This window comes from Pyxicephalus adspersus, chromosome 6, assembly GCF_032062135.1.
Source record: "Pyxicephalus adspersus chromosome 6, UCB_Pads_2.0, whole genome shotgun sequence".
Classification (NCBI taxonomy): Eukaryota; Metazoa; Chordata; class Amphibia; order Anura; family Pyxicephalidae; genus Pyxicephalus; species Pyxicephalus adspersus.
Genome location: NC_092863.1, coordinates 15,244,898 through 15,265,892, shown reverse-complemented (window position 1 = coordinate 15,265,892; position 20,995 = coordinate 15,244,898). Strand labels below are relative to the sequence as shown.

Below are 20,995 nucleotides of genomic sequence, written 5' to 3'. Positions count from 1 at the left end.
CTCCACCATACGTTTCCTTTTTAGTTACAGTACGGTACTGTTTTCTATTTGTATGTTCCATTTGGTATTTTCCTTTATATTATGTCCTGGGATTAGGCTCCACTAATAACAAGCGTTGTTTTTTGGCATTTTGTACCTGTTGGGTTTCTACTCATCTTCTGTACCGGAGACAACATAAACTTATTTTAATGTTGGAGGATATCCAACATCATATAGTTCATTCCTCCCCAACCTGGCTGTCATTGGCCTACACCTTTCAATCATTCGATTTATTATAATTCAAGTTTGAATTTGCCGTTACATTTATTTGCCATGTTGAGGAGTAAATATAAGCAAATTGAACATTGACTTTGATGTGCAGTGCTGTGTAATTAAATGCCACCATAAAAAAATATTTAATAATATAATAATTCATAAAGCTATACACGCTTAATACAAAGCCAAAGGACCATTCTGGGCACTTGGCAAGGAATACTGGTCCCAGAAAGTCACATGATGGCTCCGTGCCTGTCCAATCAGTCTTTTACAAGTCATTCTTTATTGCCTGTGGTCAAAGGATCACACCGCAATCATTTCTGAGCCTTGTAACAATTTTAGAACTTACTATAAATGAGATATATTTCAGCCTAAAGAGCATGCTTTGTTTATTTTAATAGCTCTACTAATAAAAGAAATCTCCGGGTCTGGCTAAAATAGTATTTTAGAATATGATCTTAGGTTTTAATAAGATTTTCTCTTCTGTTTATTTGATATTTTTCATCAAACTATAAATGAGCTCGTTATCTGCTGGGAACCCTTAATGGGCTTCAAGCTAAACATTTTGACAGCTCGGCATCTTCAACGCGTTTAATATGCAGCTCGGCACGTCCTGTTACTTTATAACCTTTTACAATTAATTGGTGATGTTGATCCACATAAATAAAGTAGCTTGGAGGTTGAGATATCTTCATATTCTTCTTTTTATTATCAGCATGGGAGATAGCCAGGAAACAAGGATTTACAGAGGGAGGTTGGCCAAGGTTTTCTATACAACCCGGGTTGTATGAGATTGTTAAAGTGTACAAACATCCTTTTTATCAAGTTACTACCTGTTGGTCCTAAAAATCATTTGGTGGGTTTTGGTGGCTATTAGAATGGACAGTTCCCCGGTATGGCTATGGATGGCACACAGCTCTCCCTCCTCCGAGAGTTTTTTACCGCTTGTTCACAGATTCGCAGGCTTGTGATCTTTGGCGGTGTGTAAACTTTGATGTGGATCATGTGTCAGGGCGGAGAACGCATTAAGGTGGACATATGCTTCTCATATATATTATTAAGGCCAGGCCTAGAATTGGAACATTATTGTCAAAGAAAAGTAGAGAATGTGATATCTACTATGGAGAGTTTGAAAGATTACAAGCTGATAAGGACACCTATGTGTACTGCCACACACTCGTAGCCTAAGGTGTGAAAGATGACCTGTCTTTTGACTGTCCGCCACACCTTTAGCAATGCATTGCCAGTATATATCCAACACAAACAGTTCAATAAAGGTAGGATCCTTTTGCCTTTGAAAGTGGGTTGAAAGTTCACTGGACACCAGCTATTCCTAGGCACTCCTTCCACAGCCCTGCTATCTTTTAACTTCACCAGGTTAGTTCCACCTCTTAACTTTCTTTATCCTTTCATGTACCTGTATGGGCCCCCAATATGTTAAAGCTCTTTAACCATGACCATTGTTGGTCATGCACCTATTCTTCTGGGAGACACTTGTCATTACATATAAGCGGGATAAACAGGGATTATATTCACACAGATCATTCACTAATGCATGCTATAGTACAGGAGTGTTTGGTTCTACTTTATATATCTATATCATGGTGCCAATAAAAATGAATGCCATTGCAAAACACCTATATTTATTTCTATCATCTCACGTTTACTATCTCATGTCTACATTTTTTCTGGTTGAGGGCTAATAAATAAGCAGACACGTTAGAATATCTTGTCCTTCCACCAATAAGCCAGCTTCAGCTTCCCCTTCCATATCTCTCCCCTTAAAGTACAAATAAACTGATAAAGACAGAAGTACTTTGTAGATAGATTTATTTTTGTTAGGAAATTCAAGCTATTTCCCCCCCACAGAGTAATTATTAAAATGTTGTTGGATCTTAGCCTTTGTTTAGTTCACACATTTCTGAAATGTGGAAATGTTTTAGGACATATTTGATTGGCGGTTTGTACAATGGCATCTGACTTGTCCGTATACATGTATGTGATACTGTGGCCTCATTTTGTCAATCATCAGTTCGTAATATCAACACAGAACTAGGTGACAGGCCAATTAGTCTATTTACTAAATATTTGTAATTACTTAACAAATAATCTTTATTGATGATCTGAATTTCTGCCCACCCATGAGATAATGACTTTCGGTGGCATCAGCGAGGCCTCAAATTGTTATTAATGTCTTGGTAAAACATATGTAAAGCCGAGGTGGAACATTTCAACCAAAACTGATATTGTCGGAAGTTAAAGTAATTAGCAGTTCCTAAAATCCCTCAGGGACTCAATTGGCTAAATCTTTTCCTTGAGTTTGGGTTCATATACACACTAGAGTTTTGCCACCCAAACTGTTCCTGTTAGCCTCAGGCAAAATGTGTGAGTACAGGTGTCCTCCGGCGTCATTTATGAATCAGATGTAATACATAAGAACATAACCTGTAATATGATTTTGGAGTGAAAAACCATATTGTTTTTAATCACAACAACAATTTTGTATTATGATCTGTTGGGGATAAAGAACTGATCCTTGATGTCCTGCTTCTACTGTTCCGCAGATAGTAATATAAGTTGTAGTAATATCCTAATAACTTACTCCATTCAAGGATATGCAACCCTGATGAAGGGGGACTGGATGAACCCCTGAAACGTGTTGGAATTTATTTTTTTCCCCAACATGCACAGGATCATTTTTGTGGTGCTGTCTTTTCACTTTTCAGCCCATACCAAGGTGCTTTGCTATAGGAAAGCAACCTTACTAAAGCTAGTCAGCCTTATTGATTAAAACAGCATGTTCACATCATATTAACACAAGAAGATCAGATATGATTTTTAATGTTAAGGCATGGGGTAATCAGACCTGAGTGAAGCTTGTCTTTCATAGATGACAACAATTAAAATAAAAAAAGTAATTTAAAATGCAATTGATCTTTTGTGGAAACAAAAGACATGTATCTAAACTTCATTAGAAGCAGCAGTATAACATCTTGCCAAGACTTATAGCTTCCAACAGCAGTTTCTTCCATTCTTCTCGACACAGGCAAAACCTTCCAGGAACAACCTTTCAATACCTAGCCCTGGACATCTGAGACATCTGTTAATTTGGAACTTTCTCCAAAGCTTTTTTTCATTGCGATCTGATATGCATTGCACTGTATGAAGCCATAACTCAAAACGCGTGGCAGTATGAAGCATGTGATTCCATATTACATGCATTCTACGTATTCCTGACATTGTTGCAAATTACCCATACTGCAACCACATCTGTAATAATCCAATTTGATGTTCTTGCTAACTAATTGTGACTTGTCAGCCATAAAGGGTCACTGCACATGAGGAAACACTCAGCATTGTATATATATACATATATATATATATATATATATATATATATATATATATATATATATATATATACTATTCCAATTACACTGCCTAATTGAAATAGCTGAATGAACTACAAGTGCCTTTCATTAATAATAAAAAATCTGGACACAAAACACCCGATCGTAAGAGCCAGAGCAAGCGTCTTCAATAGCGTTTTGTATATTTTTAGGAGAGGTCACTTTACCATTGTATATAGCGATAAGTACCCAGGTGAAGAAGGGAATCCAGTCTAGGCAGATATTGAGTTTCCACTGAATGTAAACATTCTATCAGTTTGTCAACCTTTTTATAAACAGCCAAATCTTAAATAGTTATGGTGATTGATACATGATATGTAAAGGAATTCTATCGTTTATAATACCAAACATACCATAGTATATCATTAAGCAAGTGAGGGGTGATGTAAAGTGCCTTGTACAATGTGTTCAGCTACAGACATTAAAACGGGGCATGTAGGACCCTTTTTATAAAATGAGCAATCTGATTTTTATTCTTTACTTTATTATTCAGATCTGATGGCCACTTTATAACAATGTAAAAGTGCAGTTAAATAGTAAGATCACAAGTTCATCTATGAAGTCACTAATAAAACTTTCAATTATGTCGGCCAATCATCACTTTTAAAAAATGGGGTGATCATATTAAGTTTATGCATTTTTAAGTTCAGTGTTTTGAGTGGGCTTATTTAAATTTCATTGGAAATATTTCACTGCATTTGGCTTTATGATTACACTAAGCCATAACTACTGGATTTTAATAAAATGTCTAACTCTTGGGAAAATGGATTTCCAGTTTCCAATTCTGGATCATAAACATTTCTATGAACTATGGCACTATCATTTGGTTTTGTAAATGGTGGTAGCCATTGGTGGAACTGCCATTTATCATGGAGACCTTGCCAATTGAATGCCTGCAAGTTTTAATATGGCATTCTACTTGTCATTAAGTGCAGAAAGAAGTAAATGAATACAGAATCATCAAAAGTCTGCAGAACTCTAAAACAATTTCCCTAATGCATTCTGGTATATTAGGTGACCTACCTAGCTGTTGACATCAGGAGGAGAGTCAATAAGCTGTGATGTCAGCCAACTCAGAGTCTGTTTCCGCTCAGTGGCCCTGATTTATTAAAGCTCTCAAAGGCTGGAGAGAATGCACTTTGATCAGTGAAGCTGGGTGATCCAACAAACCTGGAATGGATCTCGTCCAGGATTCAAAACTTTTGCTGGCTAATAGCAAATGATTTTTAAAAATCCTTTACATGTTTTCTGGATCACCCAGCTTCACTTCTGAAAGTGTATTCCCCCAAGCCTTGGAGAGCTTTAGTAAATCAGGGCCAGTGTCTTTGCGTGGTCTTATGAAGTCATAAGGCTATTGCAGGAATTAAAGTCACCTAGTATGCATTGTAATAATTCCTATTTATTCATGTGCAACATCTGTATCCAGGATGCAGCCCTAGGCCTCTAGGCCCTTGGACACCCCAGAAATGTAGGTTATTAGGAATAGAAATCCATACAATTAGCACAGGTGGCCAATGACATATGTACCACCATCTGTGCTCTAATAATGATACTGGGAAGATGTTTCTGTAGATGGGTGGGGTGAGGGGAAAGGATATTGGAAACCACTGCTCTAAAAAAGTCATTTACTAGTATTTATTATCATGCTGAGTGTGGAAAAAGAGCAGCTTGATTATTGGAAAACTGTCCTTTTCTCTCATGGCAAATTAGTCTTCTTTATTAGGAGTCTCAATCTCTGGAAGACAGTCTCCCGAGCTGCTATGCCCTCCTTCTAATTGGAAGGTCATTTAATTCTAAGAATTATTCGTAGGATTGCAGCTGTGCCTAGATTTTCTATGAGCTTGTCTCCTATTTTTTATTCAGTTTCACGTTGAGTCTTCATGGAATGAATCTACACTGTTTGGCCAAAGTGGTGCAATTCCAAAACAATGGACATTTAATTGGAGTTTCCTCTCCCCTATTACAGCTATAAGAATCTCCACTCTTCTGGGAAGGCTTTTCACAAGATTTTGGAGTATGTTTGTGGGAATTTAAATCAAAAGAGCATTTGTGAGGTATATTGGTTGCAGATTGGCAGCCAGGTCTTTTCATTCCAATTCATGCCAAAGGTATTACGTAGGGTTGAGGTCTAGGCTTTCTGCAGGCCACTTAAGTTCCTACTCCGTACTTGTCAAACAATGGTGAACTGGAACAAAAAGGCGCCTTTCTCTCACTGTCCCACATATGCCTTTGTTTATTGACAGTACTTGATGAGGAATAATCACACTGAGTTCTCAGTCTTTGGTCTTCCTATGATCTAAAGTTAAAAATTCTAGCTCAGTCTTACATTATTTATAGATACTGTTAGGGCTGCATCCCCTGGCAGGTAGCATGGGATTGGGTGGGTTGCGGAGTATAAGTGTCTCCTGCTCTTCACCAAAGCAACCCACAAAGAATGATGACCATAGTGGCCACCAGACTACTTTGCTATGGAGGGGGGGGACACGAAGTCGTGACCACCAGGATCTCCCCACCAGGGGTGAGTGGAACAGAGGGCTTTGGCGTAGGGACAGCGAAGATCAGGTACCTAGTAGGATGACAAAAAGAGGCAAGATCAAAGCAGACTGAGGACAGGGCAGGGGGCTGACAAACGTAGTCAGAGTCCAGGCACAGGTCAGGAATCCAAAAAGGCACAAATGGCAGGGAATACAGGAGTTAGGCTGGGTACACACGTTAGACTGAAAGATGAATGAACGAGCGCTGTAATTAAAGCCCTGTTCTGCTCAGTGGAGGGGGTAGAATGAGCAAGCAGCACCCTCCCTTCAATTGCATTGAGGTCTTCTAACATTCATGGACCTGTCAGGGTGGATCCATGAACAACGTCTCGTATCGGCCCAGAATCATCTGTTGTGTGTCTATATAGCCTTACAGTGCAGTCTCAATCTAGTTGGTTACTGTGAGGTCACACGGTGCTAGAGATTGGTTTTAAAAACAAAACTGGCTATCACCCCAAAGTGTGGTCCTTAACAATAAAGATGGCTCCCATCTTGGGACATATAGCAATGTATTAAAAAACCTCTACAACATACAGCATAGTGTAGAGCTGGATATGTGGTATGAATGCTGGGAAATAATTGTGGTGTATGGTTCTTATAAAAGATATTTTGGTCAATGGTCTACTTTGATTTTTCCCCTGCAGGATGTAGTATGCCTTTAATTAGCAGCAGGGAGAGATGATTTAGCTCATCCAGTAGACAATTTAATTTGCTTGATCACACAAGCTGTCTCTTAAATAGAACTGTAATGGGCAGCATGGTGGCAAACACTCTTGCCTTCCCAGGTCCCAGGTTTGAATCTTGGCCAGGATACTGTGTGGATTTTGTATATTCTCCCTGTTTTTGCATGGAATTTCTTTTGCAAACCCCAGTTTCCTCTTACATTGAGGTAATTGGCTTCATTCCCAAAATTGACCTTGGTTAATGATATGTGACTATAGTAGGGTCATTAAATTGTGAGCTCCCTTGAAGGACAGTTAGTGGTATGACTATGGACTTTGTAAAGTGCTGCATCATATGTTGGTGCCATATAAATACAAGATTATAACCAGTTAAAATTTTTATTTGTGTCTTTTCAGCTGTTGGTGGCTGCGGAGGACTGCCCAACAGGACAATACACTGCAAACAAAGAGTGCTGCAAGGCCTGCGGAGTTGGAGAGGGGGTCGTACAGGAATGTGGGGTGAACCAAACTGTCTGTGAACCCTGTCTGGACAGTGAGTATCCTTAATCCAATTGTCTGCTTGTTGGAAGACTTACAGCTGCCTTTAGGGATTTGTATATAAATGTCACACAACATTTTAGCATCATCTCTCACCATAATAGCCGACGGAAAAGCCATCGTACAATGGCACTGATTTGGAATGATTCAGATGAATACGTTTTATTTACATCTATTCTCCAGGGTTTTAGGCTGCTCATTGCATTTGTGTTGGAAATTTGTTTTTTTTTTTATCAATTTGAATAGTTTTTTCTACTGCTTATTTATGTATATGATCTTTTATAATCTGTTGTGGTGAATCTAAACAGATGTAGGAGGTTCTGCTGCTTTCAGATATACCTTTCAACCAATCACTAATAAATTTGAACAACGGTTTCCAATCATGTAAAAGAATAATTAATGTATCTTAAAAGCAGAAACTGTATTCCCTTCCCATTAGCGCTATGAGAGATAGTGAAACAGCACTAGAAGCCAATTGGGAAAGAACACAATTCTACTTTGTAGCAGCCATTCAGACACTTGGTAACTGTTTTCTTATTAATAGGGAAATAGCAGTGATGTTCTAAAGCTACGTACACACGTGCAATATTTGTCGTTAGAAAACGAACGACTAACGTCAGATCAACGATTATTCATGATCGTATTGTGCACAATCCTGTACATGCTGTAACGATACGATTGGTCAAATATAATCCACCAATAGTGTACACACACTGGATACGATTGGTTGAACGATGCAGGAAGTGACATGTAAAGGAGAAAGTGTACTGCAGAACCATCCATGATCACTGAACGACCGTACACACAATAGATAGCGAACGATCGTCACCCAATCAGATCCGCCGGGACGGTTATTCGTTTCCATCGACAATCCTCGTTCATCATGTCGTTGTGTACTTTTTTTGTTAACGAATATCGGACAAACGGTTGTTAGTCGTTCGCTTCCAACGATAATTATTGCACGTGTTTATGCAGCTTAACTGGTTATTGGTGGTTATGTTGTATAACCGTTATCTCAGGACAGAGATCAGTTATCAAGGACAGAGTTCTCTGTATAGACTTTTTCCATTACAGCTCTCTCCATCTCTATTTCTCTCTGCACAATATCTGCATTAGGAGTTTTTAAAGCATTAGTTCATTTTGTTTCAATGTCTTTCTGATTTTCCAAAAATCTATTGATGTGAGTCTTTGTCTGCTCTTAATATCCTTTCTTTTATTTGCCTGCTTTTGATAACTCCAGTAATTGTTTTATATCTGCTTCCAATAAAATGGTATATTGCAGCTCTTCTGCAATAAAGGGGTTAAGACAGCAGCTGCGCCCCAGACCCGGGCACGGCTCTGCCCCCCTCCGAGCCCTCGCTTTATGTCCTTCAAATCAAAATCTGGATTCCATCTGCCATAATATAAACCTCACTTACTTCAAAATCAATGGCATCTTCCCCACCTCATGCTGTGCCCTTGACGATGACCTTGGGGAGGTAGAAAATGTTCTCTATCCTAGGCAGCCTGTGATAAGCATTTCATAATGAGAAAACAAGAGATTAAATGGGGGGCATCTATCACACAGCATGTGGAATTTATATTTACTGTAGGATAATATTTGTAACATTTAAAAATTAGGCAGTGATGTGGCTCAATAGCTAAAGTCTACCTCTTATCAGATTATTTTTATTTGAATTAAGGAACAAATATTGTATTCAATGAAAAGTGTTTTCTATTAAATAATTTTCTGTTGCCGAAAAGGATGTTCTATCTGGAAGTGATGTACAAAATCCTAAATAAAGCCACAGAACAAACAATAAATAAATAAAATTACCAAGGTCTCCAACTGTTCCCAATTCTATCCATCATTCCATCATTTATATAGAATAAATGCAGTATTCATAACCTTGTCATTGGTGGGAGTGCTTGCCCACCTGCTAGAGAATGAAGAACTGGTCATGGGACTGTGAAATAGGATGAGTTTTATTTCCTAGGAAAAGTGAGCAATTTGAGAATAAAGAGAGGCGGAGGCATTTTTTTGGGATAGTTAGGTGTTAAACCCCCTTATCCTGCGTTTATTTTTCCATGATTCCTCTTTCCACATCAACATGTTCATACAATATAAGATCCCTCAGTCCTAATGCAAGCAGTGGTGCGGCTCTTGGGGGATCTTTATAAACCGATGCCGTTATAAACCGATGCCGTTATAAACTGATGCCATTATAAACCGATGTCAGTCCTAGGGAGTGGGCATTCTTAGGCAGACTGATTTTGCTTGAATATTAGTCTGGGTAATATTCACATGTAATGCAGAACCCCCATAACTGAAAGAATAAATGAAAGTGGTGGGCCAGGGACAGTTGGGTAAGAGGAGGAAAGTAGTAGATAATGTAGATAATGTTGGACGTCTTCCAGCCAGAAAATAAGGTGCGGTCTGTCTGACATTCTACAGCTTCTAATGCATGCTGTGAGAAGCACAGGGAGGAGGAAACTGTCCATCTATACAAGACTAAAGCTCAGGCTGGAGTTCTGCTTTAAGGTCCTTCACGTCTTCTCCTTCACTTTGGACAGTGTAAATACATATTTCAGCTATGTGCTGTTGCAGGATTGAACGATTGACTTTTGAAGCAATACCAAAGTTACCAAACAAATACATCCATGAATTTCTCTAAAGTCCATTCTTTACCTATTTACACCAGACCTCTGCATCCCTCAAATCAAAGCAATGGAGACCTAAAGTGAGACCTGGAATCAATGAGAATACCCAAACTCCGCTCAGATGAGAGCCTAAGGCCCTGTCTTTGCTTTGTAAGGAGGCAGATATATCAGGAAGAGAAGGGTCTGAACTACGTTTATCAGCCATTTCATATGTGCCAATTACACCGTGGTTTAGAGATGCTTAGCGATCTTAGCAGAGACTGGGACTTGGAGTCTGATCAGACGCCTGGTCTGCTTCTGAACGCTCTTTGATCTGCAGCCTTAAGGGAAAAGATGGAGTCTGGATCTATTTGGTACCCCGATCATACTCTTTTTCCACTCCTTACTGGACTGTATGACAATTATATAATAACTCTGCTGTGAATTATCAAAATGTTACGATTTACTAAGAATTTAGTTACCACATAAAAGCATATGGCTGAAGATTAAATGCCGGTAAATCGGTTAATCCCATGACATGGGGATCGGTGGGAGGAACCACAATTCTTACATCATTAAATGACAAACACAAACCAGAGCACGAAACCATATAACCATTATGAATTATATACATCCATGATAGGGGACATAGGGTAACCATAGGGGCTACCTGGAAATGCTACTTTTCCTGGCTTTTATGGAATGTTTTCTGGTAAATCTTACAGCCAAATATCTGCTTTTTTACCAAAGGCTGGTCTACATATTTTAAACTCAGAAGAAACTGGAGTTCTGCTTTAAATACAACATCTGCTTTCTGTTATTTGCCACACCTTTTCCTTGAGCACAATGTTTTAACAATGTATTCCTTTTTTTCTGGACTGTAATTTCACTGTCATAAACTGGGAGTGCTGGTCCATCCATCAAAGAACATTATCCCCTCCTCCCCCCATCTGCCTTCTAATATGTCAATCCATTCTATGGCCAGGAAGCATTGTCCAATTTCTGGCCTAATTAGATAGCAGTTACCAGCCCCCTTGTACAGTAGTCATTAAGCTCACCACTTAGTCTTTGTAGACCCGCACAAACCACAATGTGCCCTAAGGGTACTCATCAAACCTGCCTAGGAGCTTGGACACTTTTAGGACAACATGTCCCTCTAAATGTAACCCTTACAGTATGCCTTCCATCGTATATGCAGCCTTGATTTCTATATACCACATTGACTATTGTAATCCCCATGGTTTCCGGCCAGCCACCACCCCTCTCATTACTACTACAAAGCTAACAGAACCTTCTTGCTATAGGAATCTGTCCAAGAGCCTCACTTACATGACTCACAAACTTACTTTAAAAACTGAGAAGTTTAATGGGAAAAGTTAAAAAGGCAAATTACTTTTAATGCCGTTGAAGCGAATGGTATTAAACTATAAATGTTAAATATACAGTTCCTCCCAGAAGATGGTCTGGAGATGCTCAGATATCAGCTGGATCCAAATCCTGCAGGGGATTTCAATAAAATTCCATCTAGATTGAAGGATGAATGTTGTTTATACAGAGGTGTGTTTGACATGTCAGTCTTACCGTACTCCCTTGACAGGAGCCTACTCGGACATCTTGTCAATGTCTAAATGCTGGATTACTTGGACATTGAGCAAACTCATCTGCTTCACCTCTATGTATTCCTCAAAGGATTCAAAGTAATGGCCTGAAGTTACCCCATGTGCAAGATTATTGCCTGATCCGGGTACCATCACGGCCTGAATCAGGCAAAAATCTTGCACATGGGGTAACTTCAGGCCATTACTTTGAATCTTTGAATCACTTTGAAGAATTGGGTATCTTTGGACGTGCAGACTTCATCTTAAGAATGAATATATTTTCCTATCTGTTGACTATTGTTACATTTAATGCTGGTATTAGAAGTGTTGTGTTGCTTGGTCCATGCCCTCATACATTTATTTATCTATACCATAATTCTTTAATCTCTTTATGAACAGAGGTCAATGATCCCCAAAAGCCCAGAGACCCAGGGTTTGAGACGATGAACAAGAAAACAACTTTCCCAAACCAAATAATTTCTAAATATTGATGGGACATATAATGCTTACAATGTGTTTCACTTTTAGGATTTTTAATGTAAGTAGATGAATTCATTTTTGTCTTTTTTTATAAATAATTTTTTTTTTTAATCAACCTTAAAATGGTTTTCAAATTAAAGTGATATCTAACATCAGGCCTGAAACATAGATAAATACTCCAGGTCCACAGCACAAATATATTTACCCTGTTCGACCTTTTAAGCTTTTTTTGGCAATCAAGTTGATCCACAGGAAAAAATAGGCACAGACATAAAATCTTTTGACTCAATAAATCCTGGACAGCTTATAGGTTGCTTTTTTCTTAAAAAAGAGGCTATAATTAAAGTCAATTTGAACCCTTAGGTTTAATTACTGTAATGCAGTCAGGCTTAAAAAGGTTGCTTGAGGGAGTCTGAGCATTGTTGATTGGAGCATTGGGCATTAAGTGTGTCTGACCACTGGAGATCTGAACCTCTGTGTTGTGGAGTAGTCCCGATCTCCTGTGTACTGCCAGCACTGGGGACATTAACAAAGTCTGTAGCATGTTAAAAAACAAAAAAAAACGGAGGCACATGTTTTACTGTTTATGCGGCCTGATTGCATTACAGTAATTACAATAAAGGGTTCTGTTAGGTCACTACAAAACACAGCAGTGACGTAGGGGTCAGAGCATGGAACCACTCCTGGAAATGTTTCATATTATACTAAACTAAGAATTGAGAAAACTTTTTACAAAGTTGTATAAGCTAACCTCAGGTGAGTATAATGTGAAATACAGAGATGTGATAAGAATCGGGTTCCTTGGTGCCTACTGGAGTAGGTCACGTTGGTAAGTCTTGGAGACGTTCCAAGATCCATTTTTCTGATGCCATTCACTTTTCCCCATACTGCATGCTGTAGATAAAAGGTTTACAGGATGGATTTCAAAGGATTTGTCAGAGACCCACGCTGCCTCGGTAAAGAATTACTGGTGACAGGCCCATAGCAAGGATCGCCCAGAGGTATGTAAACTTCCCAGGCTGGCCTGAAATGTGTGCTTGTGATAGAAAACACCTGTTAACCAGCTGTCATGTATAATCAGCTACACACCTCCAAATGAATCATACTTTCACAAGTGGGAACCAGTGATGGAGTTAATTAGGGTAGATTTCGAAGCTAGCATTGTCCAGCGCTCTTTTATGAGAAATTCCACCAAGTAAGTCTGTAAGTGCAATACTGCAAAAAAAAAACAACACCTCTATAAATATGGGTGAACCTGGAATAGATCTGGTCCAGAATTGAAAATATTTGCCAAATAATAGATATTGATTGACAAGAAATCCATTCCAATCTAGCTGGATCACCCAGGCTCACCCATGATGGTCTATCTTTTCCAGTATTTGGGAACAGGGCCACTATCTTAGCTTACTCGGAGACCCTAGACTGAAGCTCAGTGACTGATTTGTAATGATAAAATACACAGCATTTTGGAAAATTATACTAGTATTGTATATTGTGATTTACCCTTTGAGGCTTTATTCTTTGTAAAAATACTTCAATTATATATGCTACTCTTACTCTCTTATCTCCTTATTGTTTCCAGCTCTAAAAATGTTCCCCAACTTCCCAGGAAATTTGCATTCAGTTATACAGCACAAAGTGAATATTCAAATTAATATCTATATTATTATATACAGCCATTTATTCACTCCTATTTTGTACGGATAGATAGTAATTTTTGCCTTTTTTATTTTAAACTGCATAGCCCCTTGTCCTCGCAACTGTATTTTCCCCTGATGTCGAAATGTTTTAATTTAATTAAGTGGTAGAGACAGGTCATGATTGCTACAGCTGCAATCAGCTTCCCTACACGACTTGACATTGTTTAAATCTTTCAACATGGTTGACAACAGTTCTGCTCATTTATGGTTGACTTTCCTTGATATTTTCTTGATATATGTAAATATGCCTGTATCCTTTCTTCAGCCTCTTCCAAGTTAAAATTACGAGTAGGCTGCACTTTCTTATAGCAGTGATCTTTTTCCTTTTAATTTTTTCATCACATTCTTGGAGAGCTTTAATAAATCAAGCCCATTGCGTCAACAGTTATCATTGTGAATTCGCAAACTGCAATACCAGCTTTTACCTAAGGAGGCGCTGCTGATTTAGTTTTTATTCATTTTTTTTCTGCTCTTCTATTGCTTTCAGCAAGGGTCCAATTTTCACATAAATGATTGTTTTCCTAAAATTAGTGCTGTAATTTTATCAAACAAACATTTCATCTTCTCATTCCTGCATGATATCAAACAGCAGTGCCTCTGTTAATCTAATTATTTAATATTGCTTGTTATCTAATTATTTCATCTGATCAAGAAAAATGCTCAGCTGCCAATAGGCCTGTTATAGCTTGAATGAATGCATGCCATAGTCATCAGGCGCCAAGTTCACATCGCCAGACATGCCATAAGTATATTACAGAGTTGTTAATGGGGTACTCTGTTTAGTGCCAGGGAGATGCAATAGTTCTATTAAAATATGCCTTAGATAGCTAGTGTTACTCCCTGGAAATATTTTTAAAAAGTTCTGCAGAAGGCTGTAAAGATAAATGATAATGTATGGGGTCATCTCTGGTCTGTTATAGTAATGTAGTAATGTAATTTCTTAACAATGAACTCATTTCTAAAGTGCTAAAATGATGACCATTCCCACCATAACTCCTCAGTGCTGAGCTTCTTTTTACAGTCCTTTCTTACCGGACAACTTAAAGCCTAATTCTATTTGCAATATTTACAATCTTTTTTTTGTCTGTCCACCACCAGGAGAAGGTTGAAGACGACCAACTTTGTCTAAAAAAGCAAAACATAGCATGATGGCCCCCGGGAGTCTTGGCGTAGATTTGATTTTACTTTTGGAAATTTGGAAAGGCAAAGCTATACATTTAGGTTTCAGTCTACTTAATACCGATATTTCAGTTTTTAGACAACCAACATGTGGTGCTAGAACATTAGGTGGATTCGAGTAAAGATGGAAATTATGGCACGGAGATCCTGCTGTTTGGTCAACTCATCACTCTTGACTTTTCCTGTTGCAGATCCTCCTTCTTGGTCAGAGAGGCCATCCATCACATTATATGACCGATATAAAGGCTTAGAATATGGAAGGGAAAGGAGAGAAGTACAGCTATGCAGGAAGAGTTAAGAAAATGATGTAACTTTTCTATTTCAAGAACTACTCAGATATGGTTTTACTATGCTTGTATATTTTTATACTTTATAACTAGTACACTTTTAATTGTTTTCTGACACATGGAAAACAATATTCCCCGAAGCCTTAAATATAAGATAATGGTTGAATGCATTATAATCATAAACTCAGGAGCCTTGGGGAAACTAGGTGCCTACTTTTAAGTTCAGTTAGTGGCATGATAGCAGCAGCTTTGGAAATACAAATAATATGGAATAGAAAAAGTATATAGTAGAGATGATCTAAAACAGACATTGTAGACCAGAGTATCATTTAGAATTAGGCCAGAATGACTGTCTGCTTATTTAAGACTTAATCATTTCTAGGCCACTTTAAATGAAGCGGTACCATCATGTGATATGGCAAAATCAGGGTGGGAACTTGGTGTGTGAGCTGTGTTAGGGAGTTTTACGATGGTGATCTGTCTTACTAGTTGTCTAAGTATTTGTAATTAGGATTACATTCATGTCAATCAAACTCATGGTCAAACATTAAGTGAAAGTATTAGTTTGGCATACATTACCAAAAAACATCTGTTTAATGTCTCTTGAGTGGGTTTTTGATACTCATTTTTTATTCTTTCATTATTCCCATCTTTCTGTCTTTGAACATTTTTCCCTTTGTCTACATGATGTCAATTCTTCTAGACATTCATGAAATTCTTTGTCTGCAGTTTATTTATATAAATACATTCAATGCCAACAACATAAACACTCAGAAAACATATGTCTGAGTGTGTAGCCCCATCCTGAACACTCACAGTCCCTTTCCGTTGAATTAGAATTGGTCTCCCAATGAAGCAAAAAAGCAAATAGAATAGTAGTTACACTTCACACAGACATTAGGTGTGAAATGAGGATTTTCCATGAAAATGGGTTAAGTTTGAATAGTTTTGGGTGTAGTGATGGCAAAGCCCCCCAGGAAGACTGGACATGCTTAGAGCTGGTCCAATGGCTACCATTATTATTATTATTATTATTATTAAACAGGATTTATATAGCGCCAACATATTACGCAGCGCTGTACATTAAATAGGGACTGCAAATGACAGACTAATACAGACAGTGATACAGGAGGAGAGGACCCTGCCCCAAAGAGCTTACAATCTAGTAGATACTGCAGAGTTTGGACATACCTTGCCATTGTCCAACAAGCTAGACCAACACCCAGGAAAACGAAACAGCTTCTAGGGTGCTGTGAAAGTAATAGATAATATAAGTACAATACGTTATTGCCTAATCCATCAAACTTTCAGGGTGTCCATGGTAAGATCTCCCTAAAATGTTTCTGCTATCTACTGCCATGTAGTGCCATTACATTACTTAATAATATAGTTTTACTTCATTTGCTTCACTCCTAGTTAGTTAAAATACAGCAACCAGAGGGTAAAGCCTATGTACCGATATATTAGAACTATTACGTGAGACAGGTCTTGCCATCTAATGACTACAAAAGGTATAGGTATAGGTTCAATGGAAATATTACTTTTTCATGGATGTGCCTTTTAACAAAGTTTTCAAATAATATAAAAAACTACAGCAACAACAACGCAGATGACACAACAATATTAAGGTGAGAATTACTGTGCTTCAGGTAATATGTGAAATCGTGAATCATCATTCTCTTTACAAGAATGTGCTTGAAAGTCAATTATTTTGCCTCTAGCAGAACATTGTGTGAAGCGTTTGAGTAATTTCACAGGTTCCTGTTGGGACTGTGGTCTGCCTCTATGAATAATTGTGTTCCCTGTGTACCCTTTTCCCAGTGACATGAAAAATCAGCTCGCTATTCTACTTTATATTGACTTATTAGTAACAACATAACTTTAGTATCAATTGCATGGACTGGAAGCCTTGTTTATTATGGTAACTCTTATTTGTTTGCATACATACCCAACCAGTAACAAAGCAAACAGCCTTCTTATAAACGGGTGGTAATGAGCTGAATGGAATTGAGCAGTGCTTATATGCCATTTTTTTTATGAAATGCAAGCTCCAGTTTAAAGTCCCATGATGACTGTGGGTCATGGGGTAAAGAGCATGTTGTAAGCTTGTTGGTGGATCTGAACATGGACAATCTTTGACAAAAAGTGCAAAAAAGTACCGTCAGTGGTGACATGCTCCCCATGTTCTTCTGCGAGCATGGACATGTGTCCCCAGACCAAGTACGAGTTTGAAATGCTATGCTGGTGTACTAAGTGGAGACACTTCACCATCACACTGCTGTGCCTTTTATAGCTACCTTCTCCATTCAGACCTGCAATCTCAGCAACTGGTAGACAGTTTTCATCCAGGACCAGCATTTTTTGTGGCCTTGAGTTGTTATGTGACAAACGCTTAGAGCCGCATAGGAAGCTGATCTTCCTGATTACTTGCCAAAATGTCCTTTAGGCGCATCTCACTTGTACCATCCCCATCAATCAATGATGGAATCATGGCACACTGTGCCTAATATTTCCATATCAAAAATAGGCAAAGGTAGTGTCCAACCAATGGTTCTACGGATTAATGATGGGGTTTATATAAACAAACAATGCCCTAAAGATATGGAAAAACAACATTACATGTGTGATTTTACTGCAAACTATCCCCATTATATATGTATTAAATGTCTATATAAACTTTTTTAATGAATTAACTTTTATTAAGTGCAATTGGACATTTTACTGCAATTTGAAATTAGATTGATAGATGGATAGGCAGACAGACTAACATGGACTAATCCTTCTTCCAATTTTAAGCTCTGCACGATAATCAATTTTCTTTCTCCACACACTCTTGAGTTCTTCTTGCTTCTGTAAATCTCTCTAGTGGCTAACTAATGATAAGAAAATGCAATTCAAATTTATTTTTTTCTGGCTCATCAAACCCTGTCACCTGTTTTATCCCCTGATTTGAAGAAACTTTACTATATTTCCATACTTCACAACCACGGTCACCACTTTTCATTTCAGCCTTCAAAACGTCTCTTGCGTTGTACTCTTTTGGATGCCTTTTAAATGCTATTAGGTATCAACTAACCCCCATAACGTCAAGTCACATAACTTCTCATTTTTAATGTTTCTGGTATGTCAATGTTTTTATTGTATTATAATACTTGTATCCTGGCAGAGTATGTCAAGGGGGCTATTTGTTCCCTTTCTTGTCCCGCTTAGCAGTACCCCCAACACGAGTGCCCACAGCAAAGACAACAGCAAATCAGTGGTGTTCAATGGCCATAGCGACCCTTTCTTTACAAACTACCCAGCTACAACAATAAATAAATATATTGAAAAGAGTTAAACAATAAATCACTTTAACATTTATGATAATAAACCACTATAGTTTGGGTAACTGGTCTTTGAAGGTACCAAACCATCAACCAAACTTTGTATTTGTGGCAGACTTTCTGTATAGTACCAGACATTTATATAGATAATTGTGCTTTTATATCTGGTATTGTCTGAAGGTGGCAATGAAGAAAAGATATGGGGGTAGATTTACCATGGATGATAGGGAGCTAAGCTCAAAATGATCACCATGAATTATCCCTTTAAATGGTCGATTCTCGAAAGGGAGGAAAGTTGGAATCTCTCAAACATCGACCATAATCTAAAAGATTTGGGTGTTCTGACCCTTTAAAAAACAGCAGTAGTTTTAGTACAAACTCTGAATGACTGAAGATTAGGAAAAACACAATATTACTCCAACTCTACTTTCACATGAAACATTATGCCAAATGTTACAACATATTAAATTGTTCTGCTGTGCGAAAGAAATGAAAACCAGAACAGTTCACCACAGTATTGGCCAGGCAACTGTAAATGTTTTGAAAAAATCCCAGCATGTTTTATATCACAGGAAAGTCTCAGCTACGGACTGTTGGCCAGACTAGTGTTCTATGTAGAAGAGCCTTACCGGGCTATCTTTAATACAGCCAGATTGTCCTGCCCACTCTTATCGTCTAAAGACAATTTTGTAAGACAATATCCGTAACCTGATTAATGCAACCTAAAGCATCTTCAAAAACTAAATATAGGCTAAAGGCTATAGGATAAAACCATATACAGGATATGTTATAAATAATTAGCAATATTTAATTAGGTCTTAGCACACAGAAAAAGAAACAGCAAGGACACTATGATAATTAAATGATGCCATGTACAGTACATGCCAAATTGAATATCAATTGAAACAAAATATGTGCAAGTGATGATTAGGTTCTTGTATGTCCCAAAAATCTAAATAATCCATCTATTCTGCTGGCGTATACATAGACATTCTGCTGATACAGAAAACTCAAGTATACAGATATAAGGCTACAAATAAAAGGTTCGGGCTGGGGAAAATGTAAGTGGCATGGAAGCCATCCAATCATGGGTGAGTAGTAGGAGAGACTCCAGTTTAAAGGTTTATAGCTACAGGTTTATTTCATGCTTGACCTTTCCAGAAATAAACAGAATTTATTAAATATAAACTTACATGCACCCTTTATCCCTAAATGATAAGTTTTACAGTATAAGCTGTAGTAAACATTGTCCATAATGATAAAAGGATGCATGAAAGACAACTATACAACCCAAATATACTCACCTTTCTGTGTTTTATAATTCAGCTCTTAAGTCCAAGCCATCAGGTACCAGGCTAAGTTATCTGTCCATCATGAACAAAACTTACAGCAAGTATTGTGCTATGGCTGCAAAGATCAAAGAAGTGACGAAAGAAAAGTACAAATGGGTCAAGAGATACATTTTTAATGAAACCTGGTCACTTGACCCTAAAAAGGCAAAATGAAAGTCCCTTCAAATATAAATAATAAGAAATCTGCTCCCTCCTTTGCTAACCTTTTGTGATATACAGGATTCGCTCCAGGCCATGCATGCAATTCAGTCATCCAAAGTTGAACATTGCTCAGATTTGGCAGGTCACGAGTGAGGAAGAGCATCAGTCGTGTGTAGATTTACACCTTCTGAACTGTAATTAGGCCTGTAATTCAAGAGGAAAAACCGCAATTCAGGTGCTTGGCGAAAAAGTCTACTCGGTATCTGCCTGCTGCCAGAAGTGAAGTAGGGAAATGGAAAAACAAAAGTTACAGCCAGACTAGACATTGTATGAAATATCACACTTTCGGAGTGAGAATACACAGCTGCATATGCATGAAGAGGAAATACTTCACTTAAGTGCAAGTTAACAGGAGCACTTATGGCTGAGTAATAGTTGGAACTTCTCATTATTTAAAGGAATTCGTCTCTGTTAATAGATAGAAAGCCCTGTTTCAAGAAACCGTGATCTCAAGTTTTGATACTGAGGGCAACTAACTCCATCAGCCAATCACCAGCCTTTGGGAAATCTCCCATCCCGAGTTTAACTTGCTAACCAAGTTTTAGCACTAGCCAAAAAGTACTAAAATAGCTTCTAATGTCTGCTTGCTAGACAGGTCGAGTGAAGACATTGGGTGTCAGACTGACAGAGTTCAGAATATTACTGTAGGGGTTCCACAGAGAAGGACTAAAGGTCATACAGGACCTCCTTAACACATTACATCAACAGAAAACTGCCATTGCTGCTGACTTGTAAAGTTTCCTGATCCATGATTAACCATTATACAGTAGTTTATTTACTTAATTATCAAGACCAGCTTTAGATGTCCATCAAATCAGATGTCCCAACACTTTTAAA

General features: G+C 38.0%; 1 protein-coding gene across 1 annotated transcript in view; it reads left to right on the top strand.

Annotated features, from left to right (window-relative positions):
- Positions 1-20,995, top strand: part of NGFR (nerve growth factor receptor) — a 54,509-nt gene that overhangs the window by 11,507 nt on the left and 22,007 nt on the right. The window contains exon 2 of the mRNA XM_072414739.1: positions 7,279-7,414. Coding sequence (XP_072270840.1) covers positions 7,279-7,414 — 136 coding nt within the window. The remainder of the gene's footprint in view (positions 1-7,278; positions 7,415-20,995) is intronic.